Raw genomic sequence first — 20649 nt, forward strand, 5'->3', positions numbered from 1 at the left:
TTACGAAGGCTTATACAAATACCCTACATTATCCGCAGGGCACAAATACTTTCAGGTGAAAATAAGTTTTTGTATTATGGTTACCTGTAAAGTACTTGATTGCGTGATTGCTTATTTTTAAGGTCACGTAAATAGCTAATACGTCACGTAGGCCAGATTACACTTTTAGCCATTATTAACATTGCCCACATTGCGTATACGTGACAGCTTGGTTTTTAATTGATCATTTTCATATCTTAAAATATTACAGAGCAGTGTACCACTTATTTCTGTTAATATTGAATGCTGTTAATTTGAAATGATACTTCAAATCCAATAAAAATCAATACATATTTTCAATAAGTGAAGAAACTCAATGAATCATGTCGATAAAATCGATTTTTTATTCAATAAGTGAAGAAACTCGATGAATCATGTCGATAAAATCGATTTTTTAAGTAAACTAAGTTAGAGTACGAGCAAATCGCTTGTCGACTGCATTGGGCTTCTCATTTCGGGCGCAGGCATTAGACGGCTTTTCATCTACTTAGTTTTCAAAGTCCCACTTTCCTTTGCTTTCCCCATGTCCCTTTCGCCTGGCAAGTGTGTGTGTGTGTGTGCGAGTGCGTCAGTCAGTCAGTCAGTCAGTCAGAATGTTGACAAGTCGATGACGGTTCCGACGAGTGTACTATATTTGTATTTGTGCTTGTCCGCTTTTCCTCTGTCTCTGTCTCTGCCTCTGTCTCTGTGTGGGTGGTCTGCTCAAGGTTCAGCGACGAACATTAGTCAAGTCAACCCAAAATGAGCGACCGAAAGTGGCGCAGTCAAGCAAAAGGGCTCTCGTCGTTGCAGCAATGACTGAATGAATGAATGAATGAATGAGCGGCTGACTGAGCGAGTGAATGCGAGGAGTCCGAATGAATGACGAAATGCGCGACTGGCTGGCTGACTGACTGATATGCTGGGATCCTTGAAGGAATCTACCAAAGGACTCTGCACAGCACAAGCAGCTGGAATGCATATTTCTTCGTCCTGAATGCAAGCTTCCACTTCCTTTCCTCACTTATTTTCATTTTACCTCGCGATTCCTATTTCGCTACCATCCATCCGCCTTTTGTCACACTCTTGTGAAAAGTGGGCACAGTGGAAATATTTTGCAAAATATATTGCAACAAAAGTATGAAACATCCTTGGGGTGTGATTTAATCATTTTATTGGTTTAATATTTCGTTACTTCACTTACTTAAATATAAAGTTTCACCACTTTCGGATGAATGGCTGGCGGGGGAATGACTGCGTGGCATAGGTTATAAACATAGTTTCCCTTCCTTTTTCTATTATTATTATTATATTGTCAGCTACGGTTTTCACGTTTCCTACACTTCCTAATATTATTTTTATTATATACAGCTATGCTGTACTTTGAGTTTAACAATGTCAGCCATTTTGTTCCTTTGTGACGTCCTCGTGCAGGCAGAGGGCCAGGCGAAATGCAGTGAACACAAATACCGTGACTGACACGCTTGGGTGGAAAATGGAAAGTGGGTGGTGCCGCCGCGCCAGGATTCCAATGGGGAGGTGGTGTCTTAGAAAAGTCGATGGCAAGCGCCCGGCGCAATCTGCTGCAATCTTCTCGAGCAATTCGTCCTTCGCTCCGCGAGTCGATTCATCTTGCTGGGGTAAAAGTACATGCCTTCGTTACGCGTTCTTTAATTGAATATTTATCTTGGCTGCTGAAGGAGCCCAAATGCACAGCGAGAAATATCATTGCAAAGTTTAATACCAACATATTAGTTAATCAGCTATTCCAAACTAAGAAATGCATGCTAATGGCTGGTCATGCAACAATATTAAATCTTACATTGATTTGAATGACTAAAACATTTCACATTTTTTTTTTTTTTTTTTTTTTGGTGCAGTAAACAAGTCGTACAAAGCGAAACCTTTTCGCCCCCATTTCACCATCCATTTTTCGGTGGATGATAGGCAGCAACCTGATTCGACGTTGTCGCGTCCTTGTAATTGCAACTAGAGCGAGTGCGTCTTGTCAGCCTTGTTTTTCGCCATCGCTTATGGTTATGCATTGTGTGCTGGCTGCTGCTTGGATGCTGGAACAAACACCAAAACACCCAGAGAGCTCGCCACTGATCCAAACATTTGTAAACCATATCCGCATCCTAGCTGCATATGCAATGCATCTAAATTGCTTTCGAGTTCTGTTTGTTGTTTTTGCGGCCAGAATCGCATCTGCTTTGGCTTTGAGATTTACGGCTTTGTTTGTCCCCCCTTTTTCCATCCCTTTGCCGATGCATCTCTTTGGTGACCCAGCCAACAGTCTTTCAGCATCTTCCATTCAATTTCTTTTCAACATTAGTTGAGATGGTACTGCTCGAGATTCTCGATTCGCCAGTCTCCATTCTCGATTCTCCATTCGGTGCTGTGTGGCACTCTTGCTTTGACATTTTAAATGTTATTTAATGGTGGCCGGAACTTGTTTGCTGCAGTGCACTCAGAAAGAGGAACCTTGAAGTCCCGACCATAAATTCATTATTATTATTATTATTTTCCCTTCCATTCGAAGAAGGTGAAGCCGAGTCGAAGCGCTTTACACTTGATTTATATGGGCACTTTGTGCGCAATTTATGACCAGGTCAGAGATCTTGACTTTGGCGACGAGTTTTCCATTTGGTTGGTCACTTGGTTCTACTCTGGCCATAATAACAAAGTATGTAAGGTTTGGTGTTTATAGTTATGATTTTCCTTTGTTTAATCAACTCTCTTTTTTTTTTATTTTCTTGTTATTTACTTTAACAGTCAGAGTGTTGAGTTATGCATAAGCACACACAATTGTTTCTCCCTTCTTTTTGATCCTCTAAAGGCCATCCGTCTGTTAACCCATATTTTTCGCATTTTCCTGCAGCATTTTGGCGTTAATGCCTTTTTTGCTATCGCCAGGTAAACACTCGGTTATTTAACGCCCACGTTTATACTCCCCGAGTTGTGTCTTCTTAGTCGCTTTTTACTATTTATCACAACTTTAATCTGTGACACGACTGTTGTGGTAACAACGCAACCCTCGGACCATCTGTTAAGCTACACCCGCGGCGATTTCTCGCTGTGTAACTAAAACCACCAGCAGAGGGCGGGGAAAAAGGGGCAAAAAATCAGAGGATAATTAAAAAAAAAAAAAAAAAAAAAAAATTATACAAATTACCAAGGGTCCTTCGGTTATCCCTACAGAGCTCCTGTTTCAGCTCGCTTTAGCTGTAATTAAATGATGTTTATTAAAGGTCCACCATTGTTTATGCCACGAGTGTTGCTTGCACAGGGTATGCGAATGTGAAAGTATTCCTTTTTGTTTATACATAAAGTATAAAATATTCCTACACAGGTTAAGTCTCTTGGGTAGGTAAATACTTTAAGCATAGTTGTTAAATGCATATGCTTTTTTCTGTATTTAAAGAGGGGTATCAAACGAGTTGTTTCCCCTGCTCTTTAAACGTTTTCAAGCTGCAAAAGTTGTGTTGTGGCTCTGGTTGCGCTTTTTGCATTGCCAGCCGCCACTTGAAAGTTGAAATAATGGCAAGACAAACCAAAACGGCCTTATGTACGAATGAAGTGATATATATATATATATAGCAACGTATGTATATCATCTATATGTATATGCAAAATGTTTATGTTGTGTATAGTACATACATATATTTTTGGCAAAGCAAAGGAAGCACACAAAAACCACAAAAATGCCGCCCACGCTGGTTGATGCTGATGTTTTGTTGTGTCCTTGTTGTTGGCATTTAGGGCGGCTGTCACGCCCATACTTACCATGACTTGCCGTCAAAGGGTTAAGGAAAATCGAGGGCTAAGGCAGAGGTCGGATTTGAAGGTGGCAGATGGGTTGGTTTAGTGGAAAAGCGGCAACACATCCGCTTGCCCTTGCGGCATATCCTGCAGTTTCCTGCCGCCCCTTTTGGCCGATTTCCCTCCAGCACCACACACCCCTACCTTAACAACCCCCCCCCCCCCCACACATTTTGCCGAGTTTCCCCACCTGTCAGTTTATCTAACACGCACTCCAGGCTAAAGAGCAACGGAAGGCGGTAAAGTGCCGGGGAAAACAGCAAAAATAAAGGGGCAAGAGAAGCGAGACCAAAAAAAAAAAATACGTAAATTAACAAAACCTGCCGCCAATCATGGGTGTGTGTGTCTGTGTGCGTGTTTCTGTGTGTGCGTGTGTTGCGGGCGGGAAAAAGGAAGCCCTGATGTGGAGATTTTCCTCTTTACCCTGTTTTTTTTTTTTTTTTTTTTGCCAGCCAGCCAGCCAACGGGTTGCAGGATAAACGGAAAAAGCATCGAGATACACTTTCAATTTGAGAGGATTCTAGGATTTCCTGGCCACCAAATGGTGGCAGTCGGTTCGTTTTTAGAGCGATGATGGCGCAGAAAATGTATAACTAATGATTGGATGGAAACTTGCAAAAGTTGAAAAGATAATCACAAGATAAAATTGACTATGCAGTATGCTCTTACCCAAAAATTCAGTTAATAAAATATCGATTGTGAAAAATTTGTGCAATGTGTGTTCATATTAGTAGTTAATTAATTTAAAGTAAACTAATTTATTTAGAGTATCTCACGAATTCGACTCGATTTATAAGGGGACTGGAACTGGCTGTGTGTGTTTTTCGTTGGCTTCCTTTTTGTGAGAAAACAAGCAACAGGAACAACGGAAAGGACTAACTCCTGTGGCGTGTGCGTGTTGGTGTGAGTGAAATTAGTTTGGGGCAACGACGCACATTTTTGAGATTCATAAACTTGCGTGCGTGTGTGCGAGTGTGTGTTAATTTCAAGTTGACTCCTCGTTTCACTCGTTTAATTGGCCTGACTGACACTAAACACACACATGGTGAATTACATGCAAGCAGAACAAGTAGCGAAAAACACCAAATGAAGTTCATGCTTATGAATTAATGACGCAACTGGCTAAACGACAAGCAACAAAAAGCAACGAAGGTGAAACCAAAAATGGCGAATGGCAGGGTCTCTTTTCTTTTTTTTTTTTTTGTAGGGTTTATTGAGCCAACGTCCGTTGGCTTGACAAATTTCAATTAATTAACTCATTTCATAGTCATCTTCATTGGCCCTCGAAATGCAATGAAACCATTCAATTAAGCCAAGTCAATAATTCATTGCTTTCGAAGGTCTCCAAGTGCCTTCGCTATTGAAATTTTTGGCCTTTAAGCAATTGTTAAACTGCATTTAAATCAGTCAATTGCTGGCGAAAGTATTTGCTTGATTAAAATCGAATGCTCGAACTGAGTCAATTGTAAATGCTAATTAAGTTATGGGTATGTTCTTTTCTTGGTCCTAGATGCTCAAAATATATTCATATAGCACTTGAATTACATCACTTAATCTTTGGTTTATAAACAAATTAACTTGTCTGCATTGTAATTTGCAGGCTTTTCATCACGATTTTTTTTTGTTTTAAGCAGAAATCTTAAATTGCTGCCCGTTGAGATGCTGTGAAATGATTATTTCGTGTCATATAATAATTACGACCAACAAATTATTAATGCATGGCAAATAATGGCGAAAAACGCAACTTCGCACATATTTGCAGAGCATAAATTGAGGCGAAAAGCGAATATATATGCATACATACATATATATATCTCCATGCTTATGGTTGAAAGTCAAAAAGGCGATCATTTCATTTACCACTGTCGCCCACACATTCATTTATACACAAAAATATGTACATATATAAACCTTATGTGGTACATCTTTACATTATATATATGTAGACATGTTTGTTTACCTGTTACCGTCCACTTTCCCATTCCCCATCTCGTTTGTTAGCTTTGGTCGACGTCAATTTATTGATACCCACAAAATAAAAAAAAAAAGTAAATAAAAAAAAAAATGTGAGAAAAAGGAACAAAATTCGAAGCATGGGAAAAGCAAAACGTAGCCATAAAAATGAAACTGAAAATGAAGGAAAATTGCCAAGGGGTGTTGCAAAAAATGTTGGCTGGGTGTGTGTGTGGCTGCGTTGCTAACTGAAGTTAAGGTATTTGTCAACACAACGCTCGTAATTTTTGTGCGTTTAGAGCATGACGTATACGCCGTGGTGTACTCCCAGAATGTTCCTCAATGTTTCTTTGTGGAATATAAGTTACATAAGTTACATGTTTATGCAGCAGATTATTTCCCTTTGAAGTGCTTCAATCGAATAGGTGTTTTTTTTTTCTTCTTAAAACCCTTTGAATAAAACAACCTTGGCACATTCCCAGTTGCATTTTTTGTTTTCTTTTTCTATTTAGGTTTTATTTTTTATAGTTCTTGATTTTATTTACTATTTGCTTGGCTGCGGGTGTCGACGACTACGGCTACGTGGGTTAAGTCAGTCGGATGCCAGGACACGCTTATCCTTTGCGTCCGTCGCCAGCGTCTTCACATTTCCTTCAGTTTTCCCCAGGCTTTCTTCCACAGCTTTCCCCGCATTTTTCCTAGCCCTTCATTTTTTTTTTCCATTTTTTTTTTTTTTTATTTCTCGGGGTCTCAACTTGTGCTTTCGTTACGGACGAACTGTAGAGAACGCGTAAAGCGTAAACTACAAATTGTTTTGTAGTTGCCTCAAATGCTTCTTGTTCTTTTCATTTTTGTTTTATTTATTTTTTTTCATTCTTATTTTGTTGCGGCAACAGCAATTGGCTTCATTTTTATTGGCATTTATGGGGAGGCGTGGCAGTTGGGCAGGTGGGCAGGTGGACAAGCACCACCCACAATTGGGGCAACTTCGTTACGCTCCTTTTATTTTTATTTCATTTTATTTTATTTCATACACGGTTTCCTTTTCGTTTCCATTTATTTGACCTCGCCATGTGTGTGGGCGGCTGACTGGGTGGCTGGGTGTTTGCTCACGTAATTCCCTAATTAAATACTTAAATTGTAATTGCTTTCGAACAGAGAGCGACGAAAGCTGCAGGAGTCCTGTCATTAAAACGAAATATATATATATATATGTGTACTGGAGTCCATTGAAAAGAAATCAAGGCTTGTTGGTTTTGCCAGCTGCTTTCTGGGCAAAGTGTAAAATTGTAAGGCAACTAAAAGATGTGTCTACATCGTGCTTTCGTTTTCAATTCAATCTGCTTGAATAATTCATCATGAGGACATGACATCGCATCGAATTGCACAGACAGACATCCAATCGAATCAACTTTAATTGAATGAAAACAAATCATGCCAATCATATTGACTCTAATCCAATTAAATTAAACGAAAATATTTCAAAATACATCTAAGACGATTTGGATCAATTTAAATGTGGCCAAACCACATGTGTTATCCTTTTTGGAAAACGAATCCGTATTGATACCATTTCGTTCGGCACAAAAGGCTACTTCAATTAAAAAAAAAAAAAAATAAGCACACACAGTCTGTTCTTTAGGAAGGCAATAATGGGATGATAATGTATCATTAACAATATCTATAGTTGCCATCAAATTGCGATATATGTAGAGCCAGAAGCTCCAGTGTAGTTGAGTGCCACGTTATTCGCTGTCCGTTAAGCCATATAAGTCATCGCTTTAATTTTAATTGCCCCCTGGCTAAGCTTACAGCGCTTACTACGCCTCTGTTGACCGAGGACCTACGGGCACCGGCGATTTTCATGTCTGCTCCTTGAACTACTTGCCTCGTGCATCCTGGCCAGCCACGTTTTTATGTGCTTTTAAGTGTGCAATTAAAGGTCAATTGCCGCCACGGCTGGACTGGACAGACCAAACCAAACGGCTCACGCTGAAGTAGCCCATAAATGAGACGATGTGTGTGGAGCTATAAGCGTGTAATTCGTTCTTTCCGCTTTTCGTTTTTAAACATTACCTCGATTGCCTTCGATGTGCATTTAATGTGTTTACAAAACTAGAACGTTGCTGTCCTGCGGGCACAGAAATCGACAACAAAAAAAAAAAAAAGAAATCGTTGTCAAATGAGTGAATAAAATAAAACTATGTAGCTGGCTGTGAAATTTGTATATTAACTATTCACACAATTCAAGCGATTGGTAATAACTCGAAAATTTCCAGTATCCACATGGCCCAGTCGAATGCACACAATTTGGTCGAGTACAAGGCCGGCCGCATGGTCCTTCTAGGCAAGATGGTCGAACCCGATGACCGCAAAGGACTGCTCTTTGTGCGCCGATCCGCCGATGATAATCAGCTCCATATCCACTGGATGGATCGGCGTTCCGGGTCCGTTGAGCTGGATATTGTAGCAACGCCGGGCGTCCTCGAGTTCCGTCGCATTGATCAGTGCAAAACCGGTCGGGTTTATGTCCTAAAGTATACACGATCGACGCAGCGTTACTTTTTCTGGATGCAGGAGCTGCAGGCGGATGGGGATGCGTTATTTTGTCAGCGGGTCAATGAATTGATTGCCAGTGGTGAACGCCAAAGGGATGAGATTGCGGCGGCCGAGGGCGATATGGATACGGATGCGGATCATACAACAGCACGACGCGGTTTCGGTGGCAGTGAGAATCCTCAAATTCTGGAAGAGATGCTGGTCGAAACGCAAGCAACTTGGCTACCAGCTAACCGGAGTTTGAATCATTGGCAAACTGGTGATGCGATGGAAGAACCGCCCTTGCCATTTGCCGATCCCGATGCAAATACAGATACAGATACAGATACATATACATCAGAGTCGGGTATACAGACATTCGATTTGGCAGCTGTTTTACGCCTACATGGCGCCGAAGCAGTGGACAAAGTTCTAAGTTGCCCATCGAGACGTGAAAAACTAATGGCCCAATTGCCCAAAGATCATGAGGCGATGGATGAGCAGTCAGACATACTGGAGCATTTGCATTCGGCGCAATTCTACGAATCCTTGTCCTCTTTTTCCGTAGGACTTCATTCTGGTGCACTCAGAAAGAGTCTGGAGCCTCTATTGCAAAGTGATGACAATCGCGAGGCCTTGAATGCCGCTCAAGTTGGGGATGTTGAGCGTTTTCTTCGTGAACTTGAACGAAACGATGGGGATTATGGTGGGCCAACCGATTGAACCGTGAGGTTCTTATAAATATATTTAAATATAGTTAATTAAATATGGCGCATAATACTGATGAGTGGATCTATAGGGTAAGAGGGCGTACAAAATGCAATAACTGCTTGATTCCTGGGCCGTCGCTTCGTCTTTCGAGTTACGAAGATAAATGAGATGCCATAAGTTAGACGACAACTTGCACAACTCCAGACAAAGACCAAGCGGATAAAAGTGTGCTTGTGCCCAGGAAAAAAGTAGCAAAAATAAGAGTAAAAAAAAAAGATAAAAAAACAGAAAAATGAATAGGGGAACACTAAAAATTGATATAAAATACACAGAAAAAGAAGCAAGGCAGCGATGAAAACAAAAGAAGGAAATTTCTCAAATAAGAAAATAGTTGTAAACTATGGGGAGTACTTAGGATCGGGTTAGTGTGACTGTGGGGTGTTCCAGTGTTTCACTTCTTTGCCAGTTTAAGAGTCCTCGGTCCTGCGACAGCAGTTTTCTTTGCCTCATTTGTATGGCGCCTGTCCTGTCCTATGCCTGTCCTGCCAACAATCCTCTTCTCTCCTTCGGTCCATGACTGCCAAAAACTTTTTCCACGTTGTTTTAATGAAACTAAGTGAGCGGCAAAATGGTGGACAGCGGGACAGTGTAAGGAATTGTGCTATGGGTTTTCGGGCCAGATAAAGCATTCGAAAATGCTGGGCTGGTAACAGTTTTATCCGTTTTTTTTTTTTTTTTTGTTTGCCGTTGAAGAAAAGAAAACTTAAGAAAAGCAAAATGTTCAGAAAGTTGTTGCATTGTGTCAGAGTTTGGACAATGGTGCACGATGGCGGTGGAAAAATTGAACCAAAAAAAAAAAAAAGAAAAGGAAGAGAAAATAGTTACTGAGAAAAAGCAAATTTTTCTGCACAACATTCTGCATTAGTCATTACAGAGTGTGACCAGCGTGTTTAACGTTAGTAAGGCTGCACTTTGTTTCTTGCATACCTAACTGCATGTTAAAGGCATTTAACTTGAAATGATTCACAAATACGTTTGTAACACTATTGATTAAATTAGGCAAACGTAATTGCCTTGCATTTAAAACGTGCCACTTGTGCCAACTCGACTGACTTCTATGATACTTTCCATGAATTTCTCGCATTTAACCAACTAAAACTAATAATGCTCCCCTTTCACGCTCCCTTGTGGGACCGACATAAAACTTAATGGTAAATGGCGTTGCAGAGAATTGCCATAAAAATTACTTAAACCGAACAAGCAGCTTAAATATGCCGCTTATTGATGTTCTCCACAACGAAGCAAATGCAATAATAGTTAAAAAGGGGTGAGTGTGCAACATGGGGCACTAGCTGGCTCTTTAGCCGCTTTTCCAGCTCTCAGCTCCCAAAACTCCATTTCCATTTCCATTCACATTGCCATGTCCTTTGCCACTTTTCCATCTCTCCAGCTCTCGACGGCTATGCGTGTTGCATACTAATTTCAAAAATTTGCCATTACATTTGTACTTCGCACTGCTCTATGGCACTACTACTACAACATACCAACCAACTCATTCCACCTATTTTCTAAACATTTTCCTGCCCTTCAGCTTGTCGGTTTGCTGCCATCTTGAATTACGCAAACACACACAACAGGCGCAGTGTGTGAGTGTGTGTGGTTGTTGCTGTTTTTGGTCCTTGATAATCAAGCACACAACTGAAGCTGTAGCTGTAGCTGGAACTGAAACTGAAACTAAAACTAAAACTAGCAAGGAGCTAGGGAAACCAGGGGTAATTCACACACGAAATTGCCGGAATTTTTGCTGTAGTCAAAGGTGAAGCCAAAGCATCTTAGCCACACATGCAACACACACACACACACACATCGTGTATACAACAAACAAGTAGCATTTGTTGCTCAAAGTGAATTTTCATTCCTGGCTAAATGTAAATAAAAGTCGGGCTTCTTTTTTTTTTTTTTTTTTAAATTGCCCGGCAGCAGGCAATGGAAATGCCCATAGAATTTGCCACCTGATGTAGATTACAAGCAATTGGTCAATTATTTTTGATGCTTGAAGCAGAGTACGTAGACGAATTACTAAATTACAAATATTGCCACAATTTATCGGTTATGTTGCTTAAAATATTGCAACTGAGTTTGTGTCCTGTGACTGCAGAAATGTACCTTTTGAAACCGATATAAGTACGTATTAAGTATCATTAAGCAGCAGAGCAGAGTGCAACCTTTAGAAACTAGTTTTTTTTTTTTTGTTTTGTTGCCTTTGGCTTTATGCCACTTTGAGCAATCGCAAGAGCTAAAGGCACTTGATGATTAAGAAGATGGCGAAATTTGAGGAATTTGTGTGCTGCTCCAATGGGATTTCTAATGAGAATCTCTTTGACGCGCGTAAAGGCAAAGTCAAAAACTAAAGGCACGTGTCACAATTGTCAATGGCACAATGCTTATACATAAATATACATGCATATATGTATTGTACATATTTATAAGTGTGTGATGTATGGCGTATGCTGCGGCAAACGGAAGTCACACAGATAGAAGTCATACAGAAAATGGCAGACAAATGACAGAGGCAGTCGACATTGAGCAAACATTGTCGCATTAAGGAAACGCACTGGCCTCAAGCATATCCTTACCAGAAAACACTCATTGGTAGATGGTCAAACATTTCCTCTGTCCACCGTTGTTACCGAAAATGTTGCCCTTGAAACTTAGAGATGGCAAAGCATCGATATATTATCGATAATTTCGATAACAATTTCACAATTCGTCTGCAGCCATCAAAAAAAAAGTGCTTACAATTCGCCTTCATAAGACAACAGATTCTATTGATGATGTATCCATCGATTCACTGCCATCTCTACCGCAAAATTGTGTAAAAAAAAGGAGAAATTTCGACAGGGCAGGGAGATGAAGCGACAGTCAGGCTGCGAAAATCGCCACCCAGCTTTCGCCGTCACCCCTCCTCGCAATTTTGGTGGATACTGGCCTAGTTCGCATTGAAGCCGCAGTCCATGAGACAATAACTCATGGAGTGCGGCGAGGGCCCGACCGGAACCCGAATAAAAATCAAATAATAGCGTAAAAGCTCTCTCCCCTTAAAAATAAAAATCAAGCACTTCTGAGGGGGGTTCAGAATTCAGAGGAAACTGGGGAAGGGACCGTCGCCTGTCCAAGGGACTACAATAAAATGTCGCCGTCGAGCTTTGTTCGCGTCGCCAAACCAGAAAGTTAACCCACTTGCAGAAAGCAATGAATAAATTTTCCAACTGAAGCTGCAAAAACTTTCTTGTCCGCAGCCAAAAAAAAAAAGCCGAATTAAATAGTAGCAGTAGGTGTGTGTATATGTATATGGAGCACAAAACGCCTCGAATGCAATTCAAAACTAAACTAGTATTGAATTCAATGAATTATTTTTATTGATGGTGGAAAAAAAAAGTTACTAGTTTTTATATATATAGAGCGAAAACAAAGCACCAAAAAGTTTCGCATAAAATTTCAATTCAAATGTATCCGATTTAAGTCAACAATTACGTGAATTCCGTGAATTAAATAACTTTTACGAACGACCCATGAACCCTGATGTCATTCGCGGGTTAAGTGCACCGCTCGATATGCCAGATGAAGAGGACAAAAGTGCATTTAACAAATTAAAATCGCAGAAACCACCGTCCAAACGAAATGGCAATAAAGCTCGGGCTTTTTTCCACAACGCGACACAAACAAAAAAAAAAAGAGGGGGCGAAATGGCTTTTTTGGGCAACGTACAGTAATGATGTTGTTGCCGGAACGGAGACCTCTGGTCATTTTGGTCCTCCCTGATCCGCTGAACCTCTGACTCCTCCCCATCCTCCTTATCCAGCCACCACTGGTGGCTCTCCTCGACTTTCCGGCTGCGAAAATGCAATCCGAGCCGGAACTGACACGCACAAAAGGATATGCAACATTCACTAATAAATTTCATATTTATGTAGAACACCGAGTGCAGTCGGCAAAGGACTAAGAGGGAAATATCCGGCGAAATATAAACGTAAAATTGCCGGCCAACCAGAGTTTGTTGTTGTGTATGCGGTTCGGAATGCAAACATTTGGAAAGGGTCATTTGAGGGTTACTTTTCGGTCACATCTGACAATCTCGGCTGGACAATAAAAGCGAAACGAAATTGCAACGCATATATATGGAAAATCATAGAACTTTATCCACTGATGGCACTGATTTGCTTTTGTTTGTTGCTTGATTTCTTTTGCATTTTTATTGTTAATTGATTGAGCCTATTAAAGCGATTTTTAGACATTTTTCGCAGCCAATAGAAGAGAATGGCAGGCGATTACAAAACTGGTAATCAAAAGCCAAAACCAAATCAATTCGATAACAAATTAATTCATTCAATCATTCAATCAATTCAATCATCATTTTCACAATACGAGCGACCGACAATCAATTGTAGAGATGGTAGGTAATGCCATTTTTCTCGCTTTATTTCATTTCTTTTTTACAACTACATTAATTTGCATAATTCGAAATTATTAACAACAGCTTTGAGTCCGGCTTAAATTCCATAAATATTTATTTAATCACCTATTCATGCATTATTATTTTCACAGTTTTAATGTTTACTCATTGCAACACAATGAATAAAAAAAAAATATAACACTGTACACATAACTATAAATATTTTTGATGAAAATAAATGCTAAAATGTTTTTAATATTTGCTTTCCTAGTGGGCTTTCAGTAAATACTTCTAATGTAAAATTCGTTTGCTGTCGTTTCAATTTCGTATTCATTTAATGCTTTCTTGGGTTAAGCAATCATTTGCAGTCGTCATTTATTAGCAATATGTCGACTGTCAGTTTTGATTAATGAAAATGAATATGTTTGAATTGGAATTGTGCTTGTGTTTGTTTAATAAAGTAAACTAAATTACTCTGTGCAGTCTTGTGTAAAATGCTATATATTTAAATTCCTAAATTTACAAAAAGTTATATCTTTATCAGTTTCGATATTTACTGACTTAAGGTTAAATGTACCGAAGGAAATGCAAATACCTACTGTTTATTAAAGAATTACTCAGTTCACCATTATTTCAACTTGTTTCAATGAATTTATCGTCTCGATTTCCGCAATTTCGTCGACAAACAGAGTTGTATGCGTGTATATGTATATTTTTCAATTATTAATTGATGTTGTAAGAAGCAAACTAAAAGGATATCATTCGCATGTGTGTGTGTGTGTGAGTTTCGTTTGTTTGCTTTAATGTTTTGCCTTTGGCTTGTGCAGTTGGCCGTATTTGCCTTTTGCTCCCAATTGCCTTTGCTGATGGTATCTGTATGGGTGTGTGTGTGTGTGTGTGTGAGTGAATGAGTGTGTGTGTTTGGTTCTGTGCGAGAGTGAGTGTTTGCCAAGCCAAATTCAAACTTGAGCACTTGACATTTCACGCTTGCATAGATGGCACTTGGTAGGCAACTGCAGGATTCCCAAATGCATTTGGTTCCTTTGGCTTCCTGAGTCTCAAACCATTCAAACCATGGCTTTTTCCACGGCCTCAGCCGGCGATTTCCCACCATTTTCCCCCAACCGTTCGTTTCGCTGCCGCATTTTTCCCTTCCCTGCAACAGCATCAGCTTTGCCCCCTTTTGGCCCCAGCTGACACTGATGATGTGCTATTTATTTTCGGTCTAGGCTGTCCTCGCTGTCCTTTCGTCCTTTTCGTCCTGCTGCGTTGATTAAACATTTGTGTTATGAAATATATACAGACCACGACTCACACACACACACACACACACACACACACTAATCCGCATTCACATTCAGGGTGTCTACTTTATATGCATATGCCGCTTTTGATTGCTGTTTACTGGCTGCATCTGCATGCATCCTGTATCCTTTTGGCTTGCAGTTTTGATCCTTTAATAGAATATTTAATTTTAATTACAAACATTTGATTTCCCACTTCAGTCATCGTCGTCGACGTTTCGCTGGCTGCTCTGCTGGCTTTAAAAATGCATGGCACAAAAACAGTGGCAAAAAAAAAAAAGATATGTCGCCGCATATAAAATACTTTCTCTGAATCCATTTTAATTTTTTAGAGGGCTCTAATGAATTTATGCAAATATAACTTCGTCTTCTTTTTAATTTTAAATAAATAAATATACAAGCATTAGTCTGTTTGTTGGCTTTACTGAGATTGCAAAACGATCTTAATCCTTTGTATATTTCAAAATCAGCGATAAAGTGATGAGTATCGCTAGCTATGGACAAGTTCTTGCTTTGATTTTAGACGTATGGGAAATACTGATGGTTCAAATCAACTCACATTGTAGTTGAGAATAAGATTCATGCATTTTTTCTCAGTGTGCAATAGACCGTCTCTGTGTGTGCGCGTGTGTTTGTGTGGGCCAGCAAATTGAATGCGTGTGTGCCTGAAAGCATAAGCCGGCCAAGTTGAGCGAGACGGCGACCGAGACAAGAGCCAAGTTACTTGGGGCTTTTGTCAATGCCACGATGACGATGACGATGTCATGGAGAGGACAGGAGAGTAGAATGCGGGCAAGATTGTGAAAGAGCAAGGGGATGGGAATGGCGATGAGGATGACTTCTTATGGAGCACTTGCCACGCCCCCAGGGGCAGTGCATTTGGGAGTTGAGCTGAGTTGAGTTGAATTGTGTTGTGTTTGGGACGAAAGACCAAGCAATGACCTCGAGAGCTGGCAGCTTAAGCAATGGAAAAGCAAATCCCATTCATGTATGGATCTTAAAAAATCGCTTCGCTTTAAGCTTGCGTGGTGAAATTAAAATTTAATGGATGAAGTTAAAGTCAGCAAGCAATTGCAGGCTATGCATATGAATATTATATTCATTTAACACGCCACCAACTATACTGTTCACCTTTCAACGAATGTGTGCATTGCTCAATATATTTTTTTTTTTGCACTTCCCATTGTGTAATTAATATTGCGCAAAGTTTCAACCGAAGCACTTGGCTTTGATAAGAAGTTTTGACCCAACGCAACCTTCACTGCAGTCTGTAAAGTTTTTCAAGAGCTTAATGACTTTAGCATACCACGGGCCACTTTTTGCCAAACAAACAAACATAATATGAAAATACATATACATACATCTATGAAGTTGAACAACCTCGACACAAATCAAATAGCAATTTGACGTGATAACTAATTGAATTTTTCCCTTTTGCTTTTCTATTTCTTTTCAGGTGAGTGTCATGGTCCCCAGATAAATATGCAATTTGCAAGTAAGAAATTCTGCCATCGAGTAGCTGATCCATCATGAGGGTTGGGTATCCATCCCAGTCAGTTGCCACATATATTCCCCTATCTACTAATTTCCCCCTGCCACTCACCACTCGCCACTCGCCAAATAATCCCAGAGATTCGTGGCGCGTTCCATTTGTCAATGTGCAGCACGTACTCAATCTTCTGGGTTGTCAAACTTGGCAATGTTGCAACCAAAAATGTTTGATATTCGTTCAAGAATATTGTTGGCAGTGAATGGGTGGGTATCTCCCCTGGGCTTCTGGATGTGTCTTATGAAACACTCAGGGTCACATTCTTAAATGTGATTAGCATTAGTGCCTTTTAAATGCTAGATTAGCTTTTTTTTTTTTTATTATAATGAACTTAACTCACTCGTTTCTTTTTGATTTAAGGCAAAGATAAAAATATTTTAAATCTTCAGCATGGGATTTAGTAATTGTTTGCCAGCGTATTCTTGGTTATATTTCGATTTTAATAGCTTTACTTAAGGTTTGCCCCAGGGGGTTTCACTAACTTTTTTTCCCTTTTCCACCACGTGCCACGTGAATACGTGAGTGTGTGGGTTTATTACTGAACGTGAGTGCCACTGTGTGTGTGTGTGTTTGTGTGTGTACGTGTTTAGCAAATACTTGTCTATAGTTTCAGGAAAAAAAAGAAGAAAAATAGAAGAAAAGTTGAGATGATTCTATTAGCTAAACAAACACAAGCAAAAGGATCGATGGGGCAATGCAGCAGGACAGTCTAAAAATATCAACATATTTCATTCTGTTGTGCACACACCCACACACATACACATTGCTTCGTATATCCTTGCAGGTCCTTTGCTGCTGTGCACATAACGAAATTACAAGTTGCCAATAATAATGCGGCGGTGTGAGTGAGTGAGTGGGTTAGCTTGTGTAGGTGTAGGTGCCTGCAAGGACTACAAAGGACACGTCGCTCAGTCAATTTCAGTTCAGTCAGCTGTCCATCCAAAAGCGTTGCGATGGTCACTTGCTAGCGGGCACCCTCTTCGCTATTCTCCACTCCTTTTGGATGGCCCCCGCCACTTTCCCTAGATTTTCCCACCCACCCAGTCACCTCCTTTTGCCCTCGTTGCCTTTCACGGTTCAGTTGGTCTAATAATGCAAATACACAATAAATAAGCGTGCAGTGCCAGTGCCAAGAACTCAACCAAACTCAGTTCAAGTCCATTTGAAACACATAGAAAAAATGAAATGATAAAAAAAAAGAAATAATTAAACAAGAATAAATGAATTTAATGAATGCATGCATTCCTCCACATCCCAACAAATTCTATATACTGCTGAAATACGACCACTTGAAGCATGAAACATATTTCGGTGAGCATCGCCTATTTTCATATGTTTTTTTTAATTTTTTTTTTTTCTTTTGATGCAGGTGGTGGTCAGTTGGTATTTTCCACACCGCCCAGCGAGCAAATAAAGCTGGAACCATTTGGCATTCAGAATTCAATACTCGATTGTTTGGCGTCCGCCCGGTGCTCCGTACATATCCTCCAGCAATGCCAATTATTTTCAGCTCTTAGTCATAATTTAGCAAGTGAAAGCCTGCACATGACGATGAAATTGCATTCCCCCATAAGCTAAGCTCCCCATATCGCTTGGCCTAGCATGTGCTAGAAGTTCCATTGCCTTGAACTACTAAATAATTGGCGAAAAGTGTAACAAAGTTCGGTCGCTTAGCACTTCGAATATTTAAAGCATTTTCCCTCGATCCCAATCCAAATGCATTGTTGTTAGTGAAGTCTATGCAAAGAGTGTTTCATATTAGTCTAGTTATTTCGCAGGCTAATGTTAACTTAAATCAATTGTTTTTTGGGGTCAAAATAACTAAAGTTTGCCACATAGTGTGGAGTGGATAATTCAAATGTTTGCAGTTCTCTTACAATGGTAATTTGTACATTTTGTACGAAATTTAATACTCACAAATTTTGTTTGAATTCTTGTCTATGCAATATGTAGTGTATTAGTATTAGGGTAACTTTTAATCGCTATATTTACCATTGACCCCAAAAGGAATTTAATTGTTTTCTCATTACAAACATATCAAGGATATTAAACTTCCCATTGAGCTCTAAGGATATTCGAGGCCCGCTTATTGAGCGCTTTTGTTTGCCCTTGTTCCGGAACCAACAAACATTGCCCCCCAAACCTCCTTGTTGTTGTTTTCCTTTATTGCCCAAACCCAAAACAAAAAAAAAAAGAAAAAAACAAAAAAACAAAAAAAAAGAAAAAAAGAAAAAAAGAAAAAAAAGAAAAAAAAGAAAAAAAAAAGAAAAAATGAATGAATGAACAGATGCAAAAACAATGTGAAGATATTTTGCGGCGCAACCTTGAGGTGCACCACACCCACAGCCAACCGCCTTTCATCACCCACTCCAATTTGATATCATCCCCCGTTTTGCTTGTATGTAAATTTTCCTTGGCCCGGGTGGTTATTGATTTTCACCCCCAACCGCCCTCTTTGTTTCCATCTATATATATGTACCTATATATATATATATATATTACTGTACAAATTGTTATTTTGTATTTTTTTCTTCTTTTCGTTTGCATTTCCTTGGCTGCTTCAAGTTGATTATTATTTATAACAAAATCAGCGAACGAGCTAGCAAGAAAAACAAAAATCAAAGTTTTCTGATAAAATAAACCCAAAGTTGCCCGATTGAAACCACCGAGATGGGCATCTTCCATCTACCATCTACCATCTACCATCTTTCGCCTCATATATGGTATGGGCATTATTAATTCCGTTAAAGCCTGCAGCACCGAAGGACAGCGAAACCATGGAGGAGCTCATTAAAGCGAAAGGGCCAGAAGAGTGGGAACGGTTCCGAAAAAGGGGCGGCTGGTAAAGATACATATGGCAACAGGGCCAGCAACTTGCAATTTCAATAACTCATTGTGAGGATACAGTGGTCGGAGGTTAACGAACTACTAACTATACCTTTAATATATTTTTTTCGCCTTCTCAGAAACCAATTGATGATAAAAAATCAATAGATTTAGAGATAAAATACACCACTCGTTTAAAGCAATGTCGGAATAATTAAAAAGTTCATAGGCCTGGGAAAACTAACTTGATCGTTAGCTTGAATATTTTCCACAATTTTCGCTGGCACCTCGGTGCACTGTGTTGCCTGTTCGGTTAGATAAGTAAATGAGGAGAGCGTGCAAACAGACTGGATGGGCGATGGGGAAAGTAATAATAGTGGTGGTTGGAATCGGGTGTGTAAGTTGGTCTAGTGCTATCACAGTTTGCTCCAATTTCAAGGCATTACGCTTATGAGAATTTATGTTATGTGTTGGTGGTTGCATACACATACTCGCACACTAGCACACACACACACACGCACAGTTGGCAGGACCTGCTGGCGCCCTGGTGAGCGGCTCGTGGCTGCTCGTCCTACGTCCTGCCATCGTCCTTCGCCCCTTTTTTGGCTGGCAAACGCTCTTGATTCTGATCCGATTCCCGCCTCTCAGTTGCCAGTTTGTACTCCTGTGCCCTGCAATTAGTTGAGCATGATAAAAATGCTGTATGCCGACGCAGAGTGTCCTTTTCCCATTAACCCCAACCCCACACACCCACACACTCACACACCCTCACACACCGCACTCCGTTGGCCACCACAAACGCCTGCCCGAATGCTCATTGCTCCTGCAGTTTTGCCAACTCATTTGGCGCGATTTACCTACACGCAGCACACATACTTAAACTCACACGGCTGCACAGCGAGAAAAATGTAACTAAAAGATATTAATTTATTGTATTTTGTAACTGTAATGTGCATAGCACTCTTTGGAGATATGATGGCATAGTTGCGTCACTAAATGTAAATCGCATGATTTGAAATGATTGAGGCTGCAATTTTTTCGCTCTGTGCATGCACACTAATAGCTGCCATGTACTTGAAGCTTTGACGGTGAACGCTCTACCCTTTGGGGTGGGGAAACCCTTGGAAGGACCTCTCATCTCGTTTCCTGTCATCATCGTAGGCGGCTGCCTAATGAAGTCGCCATCGCTCTGTACTTACTAACCACCGCAAAACTTTGCCTGCCATTCCTGTTTGCTGTTATTAGTTGCGGCAGAAAAGCGGGCGGAAAATCGGAAAATACGGGCGTGCTGGGCGGCGGCAAAAGTATCATGTTGCAATCAATTAATTATGTAATTTGCTTAGGCCCGAGCGAAAAAACACTCGCATAGTGGAATGCTACCACATGAAAGGGAAGTTGAAATGGCCTTTAATGTGCAAAAAAAAAAGTACTAGAAATCAGCTGAAAGGCGAGCCACATGCATAGTTTGCTTTAAT

The 20649-nt window shown here is 40.2% G+C and overlaps 3 protein-coding genes across 8 annotated transcripts in view; all 3 read left to right on the forward strand.

Annotated features, from left to right (window-relative positions):
- Window positions 1–20649, forward strand: part of CG15465 (uncharacterized protein) — a 169106-nt gene that overhangs the window by 38120 nt on the left and 110337 nt on the right. The gene's annotated exons all lie outside the window — the stretch shown is intronic.
- The window catches only part of rg (rugose), a 169106-nt gene that overhangs the window by 38120 nt on the left and 110337 nt on the right, over window positions 1–20649 (forward strand). The gene's annotated exons all lie outside the window — the stretch shown is intronic.
- Rpn13R (Regulatory particle non-ATPase 13-related) lies at window positions 8020–9107 on the forward strand. Its single transcript, NM_131977.2, has one exon. It carries the CDS (start codon window positions 8080–8082, stop codon window positions 9052–9054), a length of 975 nt encoding a protein of 324 aa, NP_572205.1. The 5' UTR covers window positions 8020–8079; the 3' UTR covers window positions 9055–9107.

The sequence above is a fragment of the Drosophila melanogaster genome, chromosome X (genome assembly GCF_000001215.4).
Source record: "Drosophila melanogaster chromosome X".
Lineage (NCBI taxonomy): Eukaryota > Metazoa > Arthropoda > Insecta > Diptera > Drosophilidae > Drosophila > Drosophila melanogaster.

What these genes read in the sequence shown, in the direction of transcription:
- Rpn13R (NM_131977.2), top strand. Translation starts at nt 8,080, where the DNA reads ATGGCCCAGTCGAATGCACACAATTTGGTCGAGTACAAGGCCGGCCGC.